Source organism: Geotrypetes seraphini, chromosome 12, assembly GCF_902459505.1.
Source record: "Geotrypetes seraphini chromosome 12, aGeoSer1.1, whole genome shotgun sequence".
In the NCBI taxonomy this organism is placed as follows: Eukaryota; Metazoa; Chordata; class Amphibia; order Gymnophiona; family Dermophiidae; genus Geotrypetes; species Geotrypetes seraphini.
The window spans coordinates 114,106,382-114,125,676 of NC_047095.1; the positions used below are offsets into that span (position 1 = coordinate 114,106,382).

Consider the following 19,295-nt stretch of genomic DNA (forward strand, 5'->3'; position numbering starts at 1 on the left):
AACTTGGAACAGGAAATAATCAGACGGTGCCAGGTCAGGACTTTAGGATGGATGGTTCAGCTGCTAAAGCCCACATTCTTGGATGGCAGCCTGTGATTGCTGTGGCATGTGCACCAGCACATTGTCATGAAGAAGCAGCGCTCCTGCTGTGAGTGTTCCTCGTTTTCTCCTTGACTCCTGCAAAGCAATCGTTGTGTTGGCGTAACTCTCTCCGGTTATGGTTGTCTTGTGTGGTATGAACTCCAGAAGCAAAAGTCCTTCACCAGGCCAGAAGACAGTTGCCATGACTTTGCTTGCAGATATTTCTGTCTTGAATTTTTTGGGGGGTGGGGGATAACTTGTGCTTCCACTGCATTGACTCCGTTTTGGACTCAGGATCTCTGTGATAGATCCAAGTCTCCAGTCACCAAATGATGAAAAAAAATCACTTGGTCTTCACAGAACATTTCCAAGTTCTCCTGTCAGCACTGGAGCCTTGTGGCCTTCTGACAAAGTGCCGGGTTTTGAAAAGCCATCTGTGGAAATCTGGACATCTAGTAACTGGGTTCCTATTGCTTTAATGGCTAGTGGGGATAGCAAGCTCCACCAGCCGAAGATGTCTCCTGTGCAGGTCCCACTTGTGCTGTCCAAGCAGCACTGTAGTCAGTAGGCGCACTGCCAATGCCAGCTGTCTTGTACATGCTCAGTTTAGTGACTGAACTGAGCATGTGCGGGGGGGGGGGGTGCAATCAGGGCGGGCAGACTGGCAGCACAGGCAGGACTCGCGCAGAAGATGTCTTTGGTTGGCGGGGCTTGGCCTCCCTGCCAGCAAAGTATATTTTGGTTGTGGGGGTGAGGGGGAAGGGAGAGAGAATACCTGGCCCCCTCAGTCCACATTTGGGACCTCCTAAAAATGGACTTCTGGCTATGTCCCTGGTTTGTGTGCATGCCACAACAAAAACATAAGTGTCAGCACACATAGGCGTTTCTTGTCTGTGTGTAAAATATCAGCCACACAAACATTTTAAATGGGAGAAATTTTTGCAATAATGATATCTATGCACAGTGGGTGCTGCTGTGTGATAATGCTTTTGTCTTTGCTCTGTCGTGAGCACAAGAATCCATGCTTACTGCCAAAGCATTGAATTTGCATACCCTTAGCTTCCTGCATGCTACAGTATTATGCTCGCAATAAAAGCAGATTTCCACACACGGCTCTAACTGTGCCTTTCTGCACTGGCCTGAGGAGAGAGAAATAGGAGTGGAATGATTTGCTTCAGGGAATCGTCTAGTACCAAAGAGAGAGCGTTAGAAGGGTGTGCCTGAGGAAAGACCAGTGGAGGACTGTGCCTGGACATGAAGAGCAGCAGTGGAATGACATTTCTAAGCCTCTTTTCTGAGGTACAAACTCTGTATTAGGTGTTCTGTGCTCTTTGCGGTTCAGGATTCCCTGGGGTAAGGGGCACTGATATTTCCCCAGCTATTCTCACCTCGTTTATTGCATCCTGTGAGTTGGGAGTCAATGGAAATTCATGGCGGAAGGTTTCTTGTCTTTGACGTAACCTCCTGAGGAAAAAAATACAGCCTTCTGTGGGCGCTAGTACAATGAAAACAATTCACAATCCTGACTCTCCTTCAAAACAAGATTTGATGAATAATCTGATGAAACAGCAACACATTTTTTTTGTCTTTTTTTAAAGTGATGTTGCTATCAAAAGCTAGAAGGACAACAACAAGGAAGAAGGACCTATGTTCCAAAAGAGCGGTAAGACCAAAACAAAAGGATGGAACAATAGTCTCTGGATGTCACAGTAACCAATGAAAGTTTATTTAAGTAAAATATCCCAAACTGTAAATAGCAACATATGACTACAAATTGAAACATATGTCGGACCCAACATGGTCCTTGTTTCGGCTATCTTTGCCTTCATCAGGGGTCCTAATGTTGCATAATCATACCAGAAAGTATGACTAGTTACACAAATGGAGAATATTGTAACTGATATGAAACAATAATGAAAAGATGTAGGACTCACAAAGGGATTATTGTACTTTGAATGTGCCACGATTGCTCCTGAAAGGGGGGGGAGGGCGGCGCATGGTGTGGCGATGCCGGATGCCAACCTCCCTCGTTACGCCGCTGGAGGAGCAGCCTAATGGTTAATGCAGTGGGCGAAGACCCTAGGGAACTGGGTTTGATTTGCACTACAGCTCCTTGGCCTTGCTTCTATAAACGATGCCTAAGGTTAGGCACCTAGATTGACGTGCTTAGCTGATGTAGGCGCCTAACTTAATTATTTAATAAGCCTTAATTGGCGCTGTTAATTGAAAAATGCAATTAAATTGCAATTAATTAGATGGTAGGTGCCTACTATTGTGAGGCATCCAGAAAGGAGGTGCGGTTAGGGGCGGATCTTGGACATGTTTTAACTTGGGTGCCAGTAGAGTGACTTAGGCACACTAATTTCGGCTAAGAAAACGCTGGCATCAAGTGCGCCTAAGGTTTCAACACCTACCGGCACCTAAGACCGCGTTAGGCGCCTCTAGGCACGATTCTATAAATGACATCTGGCTTATGATTGACACTTGTGCTCTTCATTCTTATGTACTCAATAAATCGCATGCAAATTTGCATGCTAAACCTAAATTTGGGTGTACAATTGTATATAATTAGGGGATGTTCCATTTTTTCTAGTGGGGTGTGTGATAAAGGTAGTAATTCCACAGTTTGCGATCTTTCAGTAGCATTATACAAAGTCACTGGTTGTGCACAGTCCAGTTCGCTATACCCATGTACAAAAGGCACTTACTGATCAAACTGCTGCTTCGCTTGCATCAAACACTGCTCTTTGTTTTCAAGATCATTCAGCAGGGCCTGGAAGATAATGGGGAAAAAAGCTATTATGACTGACTGCAATAATTTTAATGATATATAAGGGCTAGAAAAAAAATTGAGATCCAAGCTGCATTGGCACCTAGAAGTTTGGTACTTGGTGCCTGCAACCAGGACTGAACACACTGAAAGGAAACCACAGATACTGGGGGTCTGAGCTAAGAATTTTTCTACTACTGGTACTTTTCTATTGTGCCGGAGAGAGAGAGAGAGAGTCGGAGGATTGGGGACTGGGTATATGGGGGAGGAAAGGGTGGGAAGTGAGGAAGGGAGAACATGCAAGGAAGGGGAGGGAGAGAGCACCTGGAAGGAGAGAATCAAGGTGGTAGAGGAGCGAATGTGTGGAGAGAGTAGAAGAAGCAGGGAGTGATGAGAAAATGCTTGAAAAGGGGTAAATGCGAAAAGAAAGAGAACAGAAAAGTAAAAATAAAGGAAAAGAGAAAAAAAAAAGATAGAAGGAAAAAAGTCCCTAGCACCTAAACATTTTACTAGTGTCTATCTTTTCTAAATATATTCCACTCCTTTGATCAGGGATGTTGCAAGAAGGAATGAGCAACCTGGGTGGCCTCCCGGGATGCAAGACCAGAAGAGGGCTGCCATGTGTCCCCTGTCTTCTGCATCATCATTGGAAGAGGATAGATCAGCTGGCTCTCTGTCATTAGAGGAGTAACTGTTCTGTCCCTCTTTTGTGGAAGCAGAGTGCTTGTGTACTGAATAGGTGAATAGTGTGTATTTCTTTAAGATAAGCTCCCAAAGTGCACTGGTGTTCACCTCCCCCCCTCCCCCGTTCTCCTGGCTGCTGCTCTTGTGTGTGTAGATAGCTGATTCCATTTTGAGCTGCACGTGGCCATAGAGAGAGTACTGTTCCCCTCCTGATTTTTACCTTTGAATCTGCTAGCCTCTAAGTAACTTGGTGTTGCTAAACTTTAAAGTACATTCTTTAGCACTCTCCAGACCAGTAGAGGTTAATCTTTACAAATGGGTACATATCCAATCATGACCAGCAGGTGGAGACTGGAAACAAAACTGTGGGACAGTATATAATATACTCCCTTCTCTATTTACCTCAGTCTTCTTTCAGTCTTCTTTCAGTCTCCAGCAGGTGTTGATGTGATCTGTACCCATCTCCCTTGGTAGGGCTGTTGGAATTTGTTTAGGGGGTTTATTGTCCCTGTTTTTGGCTGGACGGAGCTTGGGCGGGCCCTGTTTGGGGGTTCGTCCGACCTCGGGGGTGTCAAACCCGGCGGGTCTCGAGCGGGGTCCCTCCCCCCACTTCCTCCACCTCCCCACATTTTTCTAGAGGAGCCTCAGCAGTAAGCCTTGCCCCCTAAGTCAAGCAAGGCATATTGCTTCGAGAGCCTGTGGAGTCTGTTCTGTAAAAAAAAAAAAATCCTGAGGTTGTGCTGGTCTGGAGGGTTGTTTCCCTTTAAGAAAACTGTATTTTACTGTATTTTTTCATCTAACCGGCACTTTTTTATAGCTAGGTCGCGTATGGAGCAATGAGCACTTCTAAAGGGAAAAAGTGCTCATTGTGCTCCAGGTGCGAGGCACTCGCGGCCGGCCTGTGCAAGCGGTGTTCAGGCCGGTGCGGTGGAGGAGCTCCGTCGGCAGCGGCTGCAGGCGCCCAGAGCTCCCCGCCGATGGTGCCTCGCGAGTCGGCTGGGAGCAGTGGGGAAGCCCGGTCTTCCCCAACCGCCCACGGAGGGATTCCCCGAGCCGCCGACAGTCGGGTTGTTGGGGATTCCCTCTCAGCTGATGTTTTAGCGGCTGGGACTGTTCAGGTTTCTCAGCCGCTACAGGCTATGGAGGGAGCATTTTTGGCGGGAAAGTTGCCATCTTCTCAGTCTGGCCCCTCCATTTTGTCTTCCACCTCAGGTGACCTTCCCCCTGTATTGGAAAAACAGGGGCAGGTTTCTGCTGGGTCCCCTGCTGTGGCAGGGAGTCCCTTGGGACCCTCGGGGGGGTTTTCTCCTGATTTCTTTTTTTCTTTGTGCAGAGCCTATTTTCAGGCGGCTGGGGGTCCCGGATGCGCGCAGGGGGTTTCGGGGAGTGGGGTTTCCTCCGCGCTCCCTGCGGCTTTGCCTCTCTCGTCTGTTGTGGCGTCCCCTCCTCCTCCTCCCTTGTCCAAGCGTCCGCGGGTGTCGTGGGACGAGGATTTATGGTCGGAGGAGCGTGTCGGTCTGGATGAGGACCTGGACCCTTCTGAGGATTTCCAGGACCCTCTCGAGGGGACGGCCACTGGCGGCGGGTTGTCGGGTTTCCCGTCCTCCGGCGAAGAGGCGTCCGTGGTGCGCCTTTTTCAGAGAGATGAGCTGCCGGACCTGATTCAACAGGTTTCTTCGGTGTTGCGTTTTGAGGATGCGCCGCCGGAGACTCCGCGTGTGGGGGACCCTCTGCTACGGGGGATCCGTTCCGTTTCCCGCTCTTTTCCTATGCATCAGGATATTCGGGATATTATACTGGAACAGTGGAAAACGCCGGAGGCGCCGTTTCGTTTGGCGCGCAGCATGGCTCGTTTGTATCCCATCCCAGAGGGGGATCGGGCTACTTTAGCATCGCCAGTCGTAGACGCGGTGGTCTCGGCGATTTCTAAGCGGCATACCGTGCCTGTTGAGGGCGGTTCTGCCTTGCGGGACTCTGAGGAGCGCAAGTTGGAGAACATCCTTAAGCAAAATTTTCAGGTCTCTGCCTTTGGGGTCCAGGTGGCTATTTGTGGGGGGCTGGTCGCTCGCGCCGTGTTTTGGTGGGCTGAGCGTGTCCTGGATCGGGAGTCTGATGACTGGTCTTTGGTGGATCAGGAGGTGGCAAAGATTGAGATGGCTGCCTCGTTCCTCTCAGATGCTCTTTATGACTTGGTGCGGATCTCGGCTAAGTCTATGGCCTTTGGCGTGGCCGCGCGGCGTATTTTGTGGCTGCGCGCTTGGTCGGCGGATGCTGCGTCCAAAGCTAAGCTTACTAAATTTCCCTTCCGGGGGTCTTTTTTGTTTGGGGAGGAGTTGGACAAGTTGATTCAGACTCTGACGGACTCAAAGGTGCCCCGTCTGCCTGAGGACCGTGCCCGCCCTGTGTCTCGGGGTGGCGCTGCCCGGGGGCATTTGCGGGAGTTTCGCAAGTATCGCCCTGGGCGTGGGGCTGCTTCTTTCCCGGCTCCAGGGTTTTCCCGGGGTCGGTTCTTCCAGCGCATGCAGCCCTTTCGGGGGGCCTGTCGGGGGGCAGGGAATCCCTCCGCTGGTTCCCCCGCTTCCCGTCCTGCACAATGACTCCTTGCCGGCGCCCCCTTTGGTTCCGGTGGGGGCCCGGCTACGCGAATTTTTCCCCAAATGGGCCGAGATCACGTCCAATCAGTGGGTCCTGGAGGTGGTGCGGGACGGTTATGCCCTGGAGTTCGCCCGCTCTCTGCCGGACCTTTTCCTCGCCTCTTCATGTCAGACTCCTTGGAAGACGCAGGCCTTTCGCCAGACCCTTCAGCGCTTGATAGATCTCAAGGCAGTTGTTCCGGTGCCCTCTCCGGAGTGGGGCACCGGCAGGTACTCCATTTACTTTGTGGTGCCCAAGAAGGAGGGGACTTTTCGGCCCATCCTGGATTTGAAAGGGGTCAACAGGGCTCTCAAGATTCCCTCTTTCCGCATGGAAACACTGCGGTCGGTCATTCTGGCGGTTCAGCCGGGGGAGTTTCTCACTTCTCTCGATCTGACGGAGGCCTACTTGCATGTTCCCATTCGGGCCTCTCATCAGCGCTTCCTTCGCTTTGCGATCTTGGGTCGGCACTATCAGTTCTGTGCGCTTCCCTTTGGTCTGGCCACGGCTCCCCGGACGTTCACCAAGGTGATGGTGGTCGTCGCGGCAGCCTTGCGGTCGGAGGGCATTCTGGTACACCCCTACCTGGACGACTGGTTGATTCGGGCAAAGTCGTTGCAGGAGAGCTCCCGGGTTACGGCTCGGGTGGTGGAGTTTCTCCAGTCGCTGGGCTGGGTGGTCAACCTTTCCAAGAGTCGGTTGGTCCCGGCTCAGCATCTGGAGTACCTTGGGGTTCTGTTCGACACCTCCTTGGGGAAGGTCTTCCTTCCAGAGGCCCGGGTGAGCAAATTGCAATCTCAGATTCGCCTGCTTTTGGCATCCCGGTGTCCTCGGGCGCGAGATTTCCTCCAAGTCTTGGGGTCGATGGCGGCGTCCCTGGACGTGGTGAGGTGGCCGCGGGCCCACATGCGTCCTCTCCAGTATGCTCTGCTCCAGAGGTGGTCTCCCCAGAGGCACGGGTTGGATGTTCCTATTCCCCTGCGAGGCATGGCGCGCTGCAGTCTGCATTGGTGGCTCCGGACCCCTCACCTGGTTCAGGGGGTGGGTTTGGATCTTCCGCAGTGGACGGTGCTCCTTACGGATGTGAGTCTCCTCGGTTGGGGTGCTCAGTGTTTGGGTCACTCAGCTCAGGGCACCTGGTCCACGGAGGAGGCCTCCTGGTCGATCAATGTGTTGGAGACCAGAGCGGTCCATCTGGCACTGTTAGCTTTCCACTCCCTTTTGTTGGGCAAGTCGGTCAGAGTCCTGTCGGACAATGCCACGGCGGTGGCTTATGTCAATCGTCAGGGAGGCACCAAGAGCACTCAGGTGGCGCAGGAGGCGGCTCGGCTCATGGTTTGGGCGGAGTCCCATCTTCTGGACCTCTCGGCCTCTCACATAGCTGGGGTAGAAAATGTTCAGGCGGACTTCCTCAGTCGTCACTTCCTGGATCCAGGAGAGTGGTGTCTCGGCGCCGTGGCGTTTCAGTTGATAGTGCAGGCTTGGGGGCAGCCCCTGATGGACCTGATGGCCACGAGTGGCAACGCCAAAGTGCCCCGCTTCTTCAGTCGTCGCAGGGACGGTCTGGCCGAGGGTCTGGATGCTCTGGTCCAACCGTGGCCAACGGAGGGGCTGTTGTATGTGTTCCTTCCTTGGCCATTAGTGGGCAGAGTACTTCTTCGCATTGTTCACCATCCGGGTCTGGTGGTTCTGGTGGCTCCGGATTGGCCTCGACGTCCGTGGTATGCGGATCTGGTGAGGCATCTGGTGGCGGATCCTCTTCCTCTCCCTCTCTTGGACGATCTTCTGACGCAGGGTCCCATTCCCATGTTCGACCCGTCTCCCTTCTGTCTTACGGCTTGGCTCTTGAAAGGGGTCGCCTTAGTAAGAAGGGATATTCAGATAAGGTGATCTCTACACTCTTGGGGTCCCGGAGGCTTTCTACCTCTCGGGCTTATGTGCGGGTTTGGCGTCTCTTTGAGGGATGGTGCCGGGCGCGGGGAGTGGTCTCTTTTCGCGCTTCCCTGCCTAACATTCTAGAGTTCTTGCAGGATGGCCTGGATAGAGGCCTGGCTTGGTCTTCTCTCCGGGTTCAACTTGCGGCCCTGTCAGCTTTTCGAGGGTTGGTGACAGGTCAGCGTTTGTCGGCCATTCCTGATGTGATTCGCTTTTTGCGAGCGGCCAAGTTGCTCAGGCCTCCCCTACGGCCCTCTGTTCCCTCTTGGGATCTCAATCTGGTTCTCTCTGTGTTGGTGCGCCCGCCTTTCGAGCCGTTGGATGGCTGTTTTTTGAAGGACCTTACTCTGAAGGCGGTCTTTTTGGTGGCCATTACTTCCGCTAGGCGAGTTTCTGAGCTTCAGGCTTTCTCTTGTAGGGCTCCCTTCTTGGAATTTTCGAGGGAGCGGGTTGTCTTGCGGCCTGTTCCTTCCTTTCTGCCGAAAGTAGTTTCTCCTTTTCATGTCAATCAATCAGTGGTCCTCCTGGTCTTGGGTGGTCGGGAGGGCTCTTCTGAGCAACGGCAGCTGCGCAAGTTGGATGTCGGTCGGGTCCTCCGCTCTTATGTGCAGCGGACCCGGGAATTCCGGAAATCCGATCATCTCTGTCCTTCTGGCGGGTCCTCGTCGGGGGGCTAGCGCTTCTAAGGCTACTATTGCGCGCTGGATCAAGGAGACGATTGCTTCCGCTTATCTTCTGAGACAGAGGCCTGTTCCGGAGTTTCTCAAGGCTCATTCCACTCGGGGTCAGGCAGCTTCTTGGGCTGAGTTGTCGCTCGTGCCTCCAGTGGATATTTGTAAGGCTGCAGTTTGGTCCTCCTTGCATTCCTTTGTTAGACATTATCGGGTAGATGTTCAGGCGCGTCGGGACGCGGTGTTCGGTGAGCGTGTTCTGGTATCGGCCCTGTGGGGGTCCCGCCCGTGAGAGGGACTGCTTTGGTACGTCCCATTTGTAAAGATTAACCTCTACTGGTCTAGAGAGTGCTAAAGAAGGAGAAATTAGGTTCTTACCTGCTAATTTACTTTCTTTTAGCTTCTCCAGACCAGTAGAGGTCCCCACCCTGTCTGTTGTTATTGTTGTGTTATTGGGGCTGTGTCGCGGGCAGTTTTTGTTTTTTCTGCGGGTTCTAGTATTTTTCTAGGGCCGGGGAGAATTAAAGAACAGCGGCTGTGGCTCGGCTGGCTTAGCTGGCGAGCTGTGGGGACATTTTCCTTCGGGTATTTCTCCTCTGCATTTTCCAACAGCATTTGGGTATGATAGTTGTTACTCCTGTTCGGAGTATTGTTTTCTTTCTGTTTTCCAGTTCTTGGTTCTGCTTGGCTATTCGGCAGACTGAGGTAAATAGAGAAGGGAGTATATTATATACTGTCCCACAGTTTTGTTTTCAGTCTCCACCTGCTGGTCATGATTGGATATATACCCATTTGTAAAGATTAACCTGTACTGGTCTGGAGAAGCTAAAAGAAAGTAAATTAACAGGTAAGAACCTAATTTCTCCTTATTACCACTTCACAAAGATTATGTGAAAATACACTTCCGGCATGCCCTAGTCATAGGAGGTTCTGGTTGAGTGTGAATTCTGCGACAGAAGAAATTCCTTAACTGAACTGTATGTTTATTTATTTGTTTTAAGTTTTGTATTAAAGAAAGTAGTTTAAGGAACCACAGAGTCCAGCCTAGTCTAGGATCCTCTGGGATAAACCTCAGAACAGTAACCCTTTACTTCTACCAGGTCAGTTGTGACATCTGAAGGGGGTCCTCCGTTCTTCTAGTTGCCTGTTTAGGCCAGCAATGATCTTGCCTGAAATACACAGTTGAGGCTCCAAGGGTGGCCCATCCCAAAGCTGGAGATTTAAGTCAATGTGTAAGATTTTTCTTGCAGACCACAGCCATGCCTAAAACTCATTCTAGCAGATGTACATACCAAAAACTGACATATTGATATCAATAAATACAAAATAAAATTCCTTTTTCTACTTTTGTTGCCTAGTCTTTTTTTAACTAATCATGTTGACCCAGGTTCTGGTTGTATTTTCCTCTATTTTTTTCTTAACTCTCTTGTCAATATCTCTTTGTCCATTTGGCATTTTCTTATCTTTCCATATCAATCATTCAACTTTCCTCTGTATCTCTATCCACAATGTCCAGCATCTCTCCTCTGCATTCCTGTACTGCTATGTTGAGCATCTCCCTTCTCTGTGTCCTTATTCTTGCCCTGTTCCCTCCCCATCTGTCCAGAATTGTCCCTGTGTCCCTATCCCCCCTCCCTATGTCTGTCCTGTGGTTGCTGGGCAGGGGAGATATAATATATTGCAGTAGTCTATTAGGCCTAGGATTAGAGATTGTACCAAGAGTTGGAATTATTCCTGCCCTTATCCCTTCCCCTCTATCCAGCATTGCCCCTCTATGTCTCTATCTTTCTCCATGTCCAGCTTCTTCCCTCACAACTCTTTTTCTCCTGCAGCACCCACTCATCTCCCTGAAGCCAGCATCTCTCCTGTCCCCCCTCCTCTCTTTTAAGGGCCAGCATCTCCTTTTAATCCTACTTTTTTCATATTTAGAATGATAGTTTTTGTTAGCTTGGTTAGAATCTCAGAAGGAAGATCTCAGATGCTCTTGTCATAGTTCTTTAACTGAATCATCTGTACTTGTGCTGTTCTCTTCTCAATTGTGTAGACAGACATTTCACTTGTTACACTGGAGTTTCTATTGTGTGTACAGGAGGACATCTGCTCACCTGTGAATCCGTCACAGGGAGGGAATCCCACTTCCCACCCAACAATTCTGTAGGGACCTCTTCAATTTTTTTGCTACAGCCTTATTTCCAGTTTTGTAATCTTCCAAGGAAACAGGAAATGTATAACTCAAAATTCTCACAGACAGTGAAGGGTTTCTTTTCACCTATTTAGATACATGTAGATTTAGATTTGTGTCGATTAGAAAAATGTAGATTTAGATTTGTGTCGATTAGAAAAATGGGCGGAGAAATGGCAGATGAAGTTCAACGTGGAGAAATGCAAGGTAATGCATTTAGGCAGTAAAAATAAGGAATACGAGTACAGAATGTCAGGTGCAACTCTAGGAAAAAGTGAACAAGAAAGGGATCTGGGTGTACTGATAGATAGGACCCTGAAGCCGTCGGCACAATGCGCGGCAGCGGCAAATAAGGCAAATAGAATGTTGGGCATGATAAAGAAAGGAATCTCGAGTAGATCGGAGAAAGTTATAATGCCGCTTTATAGGGCAATGGTCAGACCCCACTTGGAATACTGCGTCCAACATTGGTCTCCCTACCTAAAGAAGGATATAAAACTGCTGGAGAGGGTGCAGAGACAAGCAACTAAACTAGTGAAGGGTATGGAGAAACTGGAATATGAGGATCGACTTAAAACACTGGGATTGTTCTCCCTTGAGAAAAGGAGACTGCGTGGGGATATGATCGAGACCTTCAAAATACTGAAAGGAATCGACAAAATAGAGCAGAGAAGATTATTTACATTGTCCAATTTGACACGGACAAGAGGACATGAAATGAAGCTAAGGGGGGGCAAGTTCAGGACTAATATCAGGAAGTTCTGCTTCACACAGAGAGTGGTTGACATCTGGAATACTCTCCCAGGGGAGATTATTGCGGAATCGACAGTCCTAGGCTTCAAAAGCAAACTAGATGCATATCTCCTTGAGAGGCATATAAAGATATGGTTGGCTATAAAATAAGTATTGTGAAATGTAGTTAATAGCAGAGGCTCATTCAAACTGCATCCGACAGAAGTATTGACATCACTAAGAACATATAGAAAATCATAACAATAATGAAAATACGGATATGTATATAGATGGATGAATGTTAATTATAAAGCAAAGACAGTTAGATTCACAACTTCAGGTGAATCATCAGATAACATAAATAGTGAAAGCACTTCTACATCGGAGGATCAGAACGGGGATCAGGGTTTAACCAGACAAATTACAGGACACACACGGGGAGGCCGAAACGTCCGCGGCAGAGGGGCATATCGAGGACGATCACGTGCTCGAACCCAGAAGAAACGGAATCAATAGTGATCAACATTTCCAATAAGATCTTAACTTCTGAGGAAACAAAGTTACTATCGAAGGGACTTACTTTTGTCCCGACAGCTGCCCACAATGCGTTTCAAGCCCAAATTGATCTTGAAAAATTTTTACGCAGATTACATTTATGTTCATTCTTTTTTGAACACCCTAGTTCTGCTCCAGATACGTCTTGTGTGTATCCGAAATCAACTTGGAGTCCCCCGGGTCCTCTTAATCCGATTATACAAGCTTTCAAAAGTCTTATGATCCAAGAACTTCAGAATGTAAATGAGATAGCTAATTTCCAAAGAGGTTTCCACAATTTATCCCCCTTAGAACATGAGGCCCTCCAGAAGTTGAGTAAAGACCCTACTATAGTGATTAGAAGGGCGGATAAGGGAGGTGCTGTAGTAGTTTGGGGTCGAGACCTCTATATTGCAGAAGCGAATATTCAATTGTTAAATCAGGATACGTATCTTAAATTAGACCAAGATCCTTCTAAGGAAATTTTTGAAATGATTTCTAACATCTGCAAGGACGCAATGAAATGTGGCTTTCTCACAAGAAAAGAATATATATTTCTCACACCCCAATGTTATAAAGTACCTATATTTTATCTTTTACCGAAGATCCACAAAAATACTCAATGTCCTCCCGGGAGGCCAATTGTTTCGGCCCGGGATTCTTTATTAGAAAGAACAAGCAAATACATTGATAAACAACTTCAATGTTTCCTCACAACTATTAAATCATATTTACAGGATACCACCCAGTTTTTAAATAAATTGAATGAGTTTACATCTGAAACTTCTACAAGTTATATATTGGCAACTTTCGACGTTTGCTCATTGTATACTAGTATCCCGCAAGAAGAAGCTCTATTAGTACTTATAGATCTATGGAACTCTCAACTCTCTCATAATACCACACATACTATTTTTTTGAGAGATCTATGCACAGTAGCGTTGAAAAATAATTATTTTATTTTTAATGGAGAGTTCTTTAAACAACTTACAGGGATAGCGATGGGTGCGTCGTTTGCACCAACAATAGCCAATCTTTATATGTCCTGGTTTGAAGAAGCTTTTGTCTATCCACTGCCTGAATTTCGACATGTTGCCAAATGGTGGCGCTTTATAGATGACATTTTTGTTATCTGGTCGGGTACTTTACAACAACTTTTTGAATTTGCTGAAAAAATAAATCAATGCCATCAATCTATCAAATTTACTATGTCATATAGTAATGAGAGCATTAGTTTTTTAGATGTTCTCATCCAGAAGAAAAATAACAGTTTGGAGACTTCTGTTTTTCATAAAAAAACTGATAGAAATACATTACTAAAATTTGATAGTATGCATCCAGTTCATTTAAAGACTAGCATCCCTTTTGCACAATTTCTTAGATACAGAAGGATTTGCAATACTAAAGAAAGATTTATACAAGAAGCAAAAACATTAGAACATAGATTGATATCGAGAGATTATCCTGCTAGGTTAGTTAAAAAAGCTAAAAAACGAGCATTACATAATCCTAGAGAAACATTGTTGGATTATAAGAAATCTCAAGATGAAGAAACAATCATCCCTTGTGTGATTAAACAAACTCGTATGTCCCCTCAGATCATTAGAAGATATAAAAAACATCTTCCTCTTCTTCAAACTTTACCTTGTTTTGAGAACAAACGATTTATTTTTTCTCAATCAAGAAATAAAAATCTGAGTGACTGGCTGTGTCATACTGCTAAAGAGAAATTTATGGAAGAAGATCTTAGTAGCACACTGGGACATAGGCCATGTGGCCATTGCTCAAATTGTAACATAATGGCTGAGGTTTCTACCTTTATTAATCCTTCTGATGGTAAAAATTATAATCTATATCATACATCCTCATGTCAATCTATAAATATCATCTATGCAATTCAATGTCCATGCGACCTACTATATATAGGTCAGACATCACGGACCCTAACGGTCAGAATGACTGAACATAAAAGTTGTTTTAATACCCGGAAGTTAACAGCGCCTATAGTAGCTCATTGTATTCAGTGTAACCATAAATTTGAAAACTTGAAATGTTGGGTGATTGAAAAATTGCCCCTGACTCAAAGAAGAGGAGATATTAGAAGAATATTATGGCAGAAAGAACAACGTTGGATCAACAGGTTACAGACAATTGAACCATTGGGGCTGAATACAACCTATGAGTGGCAACCGTTTCTTTAAATCAATTAAATATCTTTAATGACAGCTGACAAGGTGGTCTGTAGAATACAACCTATGAGTGGCAATCGTTCCTTTAAATCAATTAAATATCTTTAATGACAGCTGACAAGGTGGTCTGTAGAATCGCCGATGTTTGGCCTATCACGCATCACGTTTAGTGATGACGTCATGACGCCCAGTTCGTTTGATATTCGAACTGGGCGCGTCTCACAGTCCTAACTCCATTTTGAGAAGAGCCAGCAATTTGGTTTAGGGATTGCAGGAAAGAAGGAGACACCTGAAGATGACTGATATCCCCTGAAGTAGCCAATTGAGGCGAAACAGAAAGTCTTTTCTGTCGGGATGAGGAGCCGATAGTTTCCCCTCTTCAGATGAGTGGTTTTTTTTTCCCTTAAGTGCGGTTTTGTTGCATTTTGTGCCTCTGAAAATTCCTGCACAGATGAAATTGAGCTGTAGCCTTCATTGCTAATCTAGTTAAGTTTGGGGTTCATATCAGTAAATTTTGACATTCTGACAGTTGCTTTATCTACAATTAAACCCTCTAAAAAATAATTTGGAAAAAAGAGATTTGAATGAATGAAAATCCTGTCTATATAATCGTAAACGGAGTTTTTTTATAAACCTGTGATGATGTGTTGAGGGCTGGGTACTTGTGTAGTCCCAACCTCTCACAATTGAGGTTTATTTTTCTCCGTATTTTCATTATTGTTATGATTTTCTATATGTTCTTAGTGATGTCAATACTTCTGTCGGATGCAGTTTGAATGAGCCTCTGCTATTAACTACATTTCACAATACGTATAAACTAAACATATATTGATTATTACGATTGTATTCCAGAAAAATTGCTAGTTGTACAACTTTAACTTAGGAATATTAAGATGGCACAGCTGTGGGAAAGTGGATTTGGCTTCTCAGATGGTCAAAGGACTGAGATATTGCAAGCACCGGCTTTATCTATTAATGAGGAAACACATGACACTGATTTAGCTTGGTTAGACATTGAAAAAACTATGAAACAATTAATACAAATGGAGTTGCAAAGTGCTAGTTTAGTAGAATATTGTAAAAATGAAATTATTCCAAGAGGCTTGAGAATGAGAACAGCCCCACAAATGTTTACTGATAATAGTGATTTCATTACAACTTGGAATCAAATTCTAAATCGCTGTTCATTAGATTTAATGCTTTTGCTTATTAAAACTTTACAAGTGAAAATTTCAGAGACTAAACTTAAACACGATGAACTCATAACAGAAGCACAAAAGAATAATGATTTTGATGATAAACTAGCTGATTCCAACTCTAGAATGGACAAATTACGGAGGGAAGTGAGGACTAATAAATGGAAGAAGTTCCAGAGAGATCAGAAAGACTATCAAACAGGATATGTATATAGATGGATGAATGTTAATTATAAAGCAAAGACAGTTAGATTCACAACTTCAGGTGAATCATCAGATAACATAAATAGTGAAAGCACTTCTACATCGGAGGATCAGAACGGGGATCAGGGTTTAACCAGACAAATTACAGGACACACACGGGGAGGCCGAAACGTCCGCGGCAGAGGGGCATATCGAGGACGATCACGTGCTCGAACCCAGAAGAAACGGAATCAATAGTGATCAACATTTCCAATAAGATCTTAACTTCTGAGGAAACAAAGTTACTATCGAAGGGACTTACTTTTGTCCCGACAGCTGCCCACAATGCGTTTCAAGCCCAAATTGATCTTGAAAAAATTTTTACGCAGATTACATTTATGTTCATTCTTTTTTGAACACCCTAGTTCTGCTCCAGATACGTCTTGTGTGTATCCGAAATCAACTTGGAGTCCCCCGGGTCCTCTTAATCCGATTATACAAGCTTTCAAAAGTCTTATGATCCAAGAACTTCAGAATGTAAATGAGATAGCTAATTTCCAAAGAGGTTTCCACAATTTATCCCCCTTAGAACATGAGGCCCTCCAGAAGTTGAGTAAAGACCCTACTATAGTGATTAGAAGGGCGGATAAGGGAGGTGCTGTAGTAGTTTGGGGTCGAGACCTCTATATTGCAGAAGCGAATATTCAATTGTTAAATCAGGATACGTATCTTAAATTAGACCAAGATCCTTCTAAGGAAATTTTTGAAATGATTTCTAACATCTGCAAGGACGCAATGAAATGTGGCTTTCTCACAAGAAAAGAATATATATTTCTCACACCCCAATGTTATAAAGTACCTATATTTTATCTTTTACCGAAGATCCACAAAAATACTCAATGTCCTCCCGGGAGGCCAATTGTTTCGGCCCGGGATTCTTTATTAGAAAGAACAAGCAAATACATTGATAAACAACTTCAATGTTTCCTCACAACTATTAAATCATATTTACAGGATACCACCCAGTTTTTAAATAAATTGAATGAGTTTACATCTGAAACTTCTACAAGTTATATATTGGCAACTTTCGACGTTTGCTCATTGTATACTAGTATCCCGCAAGAAGAAGCTCTATTAGTACTTATAGATCTATGGAACTCTCAACTCTCTCATAATACCACACATACTATTTTTTTGAGAGATCTATGCACAGTAGCGTTGAAAAATAATTATTTTATTTTTAATGGAGAGTTCTTTAAACAACTTACAGGGATAGCGATGGGTGCGTCGTTTGCACCAACAATAGCCAATCTTTATATGTCCTGGTTTGAAGAAGCTTTTGTCTATCCACTGCCTGAATTTCGACATGTTGCCAAATGGTGGCGCTTTATAGATGACATTTTTGTTATCTGGTCGGGTACTTTACAACAACTTTTTGAATTTGCTGAAAAAATAAATCAATGCCATCAATCTATCAAATTTACTATGTCATATAGTAATGAGAGCATTAGTTTTTTAGATGTTCTCATCCAGAAGAAAAATAACAGTTTGGAGACTTCTGTTTTTCATAAAAAAACTGATAGAAATACATTACTAAAATTTGATAGTATGCATCCAGTTCATTTAAAGACTAGCATCCCTTTTGCACAATTTCTTAGATACAGAAGGATTTGCAATACTAAAGAAAGATTTATACAAGAAGCAAAAACATTAGAACATAGATTGATATCGAGAGATTATCCTGCTAGGTTAGTTAAAAAAGCTAAAAAACGAGCATTACATAATCCTAGAGAAACATTGTTGGATTATAAGAAATCTCAAGATGAAGAAACAATCATCCCTTGTGTGATTAAACAAACTCGTATGTCCCCTCAGATCATTAGAAGATATAAAAAACATCTTCCTCTTCTTCAAACTTTACCTTGTTTTGAGAACAAACGATTTATTTTTTCTCAATCAAGAAATAAAAATCTGAGTGACTGGCTGTGTCATACTGCTAAAGAGAAATTTATGGAAGAAGATCTTAGTAGCACACTGGGACATAGGCCATGTGGCCATTGCTCAAATTGTAACATAATGGCTGAGGTTTCTACCTTTATTAATCCTTCTGATGGTAAAAATTATAATCTATATCATACATCCTCATGTCAATCTATAAATATCATCTATGCAATTCAATGTCCATGCGACCTACTATATATAGGTCAGACATCACGGACCCTAACGGTCAGAATGACTGAACATAAAAGTTGTTTTAATACCCGGAAGTTAACAGCGCCTATAGTAGCTCATTGTATTCAGTGTAACCATAAATTTGAAAACTTGAAATGTTGGGTGATTGAAAAATTGCCCCTGACTCAAAGAAGAGGAGATATTAGAAGAATATTATGGCAGAAAGAACAACGTTGGATCAACAGGTTACAGACAATTGAACCATTGGGGCTGAATACAACCTATGAGTGGCAACCGTTTCTTTAAATCAATTAAATATCTTTAATGACAGCTGACAAGGTGGTCTGTAGAATACAACCTATGAGTGGCAATCGTTCCTTTAAATCAATTAAATATCTTTAATGACAGCTGACAAGGTGGTCTGTAGAATCGCCGATGTTTGGCCTATCACGCATCACGTTTAGTGATGACGTCATGACGCCCAGTTCGTTTGATATTCGAACTGGGCGCGTCTCACAGTCCTAACTCCATTTTGAGAAGAGCCAGCAATTTGGTTTAGGGATTGCAGGAAAGAAGGAGACACCTGAAGATGACTGATATCCCCTGAAGTAGCCAATTGAGGCGAAACAGAAAGTCTTTTCTGTCGGGATGAGGAGCCGATAGTTTCCCCTCTTCAGATGAGTGGTTTTTTTTCCCTTAAGTGCGGTTTTGTTGCATTTTGTGCCTCTGAAAATTCCTGCACAGATGAAATTGAGCTGTAGCCTTCATTGCTAATCTAGTTAAGTTTGGGGTTCATATCAGTAAATTTTGACATTCTGACAGTTGCTTTATCTACAATTAAACCCTCTAAAAAATAATTTGGAAAAAAGAGATTTGAATGAATGAAAATCCTGTCTATATAATCGTAAACGGAGTTTTTTTATAAACCTGTGATGATGTGTTGAGGGCTGGGTACTTGTGTAGTCCCAACCTCTCACAATTGAGGTTTATTTTTCTCCGTATTTTCATTATTGTTATGATTTTCTATATGTTCTTAGTGATGTCAATACTTCTGTCGGATGCAGTTTGAATGAGCCTCTGCTATTAACTACATTTCACAATACGTATAAACTAAACATATATTTATTATTACGATTGTATTCCAGAAAAATTGCTGGCTATAAAATAAGCCAGGTGTATACCTAGCAGGGCCTCCGCGTGTGCGGATCGCCGGACTTGATGGACCGAAGGTCTGATCCGGAGATGGCGCTTCTTATGTTCTTATGTAGCTGTGGATGCGCATGTGTATTTATTCAAGGCGTTTGCATTTAAAGTAATATCTGTGTGCTTGTG

General features: G+C 44.7%; 1 protein-coding gene across 7 annotated transcripts in view; it reads right to left on the minus strand.

Annotated features, from left to right (window-relative positions):
• LOC117346827 overlaps positions 1-19,295 on the minus strand; it is a 60,938-nt gene that overhangs the window by 4,991 nt on the left and 36,652 nt on the right. For all 7 annotated transcript variants that reach the window (XM_033916964.1, XM_033916965.1, XM_033916966.1 and 4 more), the window contains 2 exons: positions 2,790-2,854; positions 1,470-1,545 (listed from right to left, as the gene is read on the minus strand). In XM_033916964.1, coding sequence (XP_033772855.1) covers positions 1,470-1,545; positions 2,790-2,854 — 141 coding nt within the window. The remainder of the gene's footprint in view (positions 1-1,469; positions 1,546-2,789; positions 2,855-19,295) is intronic.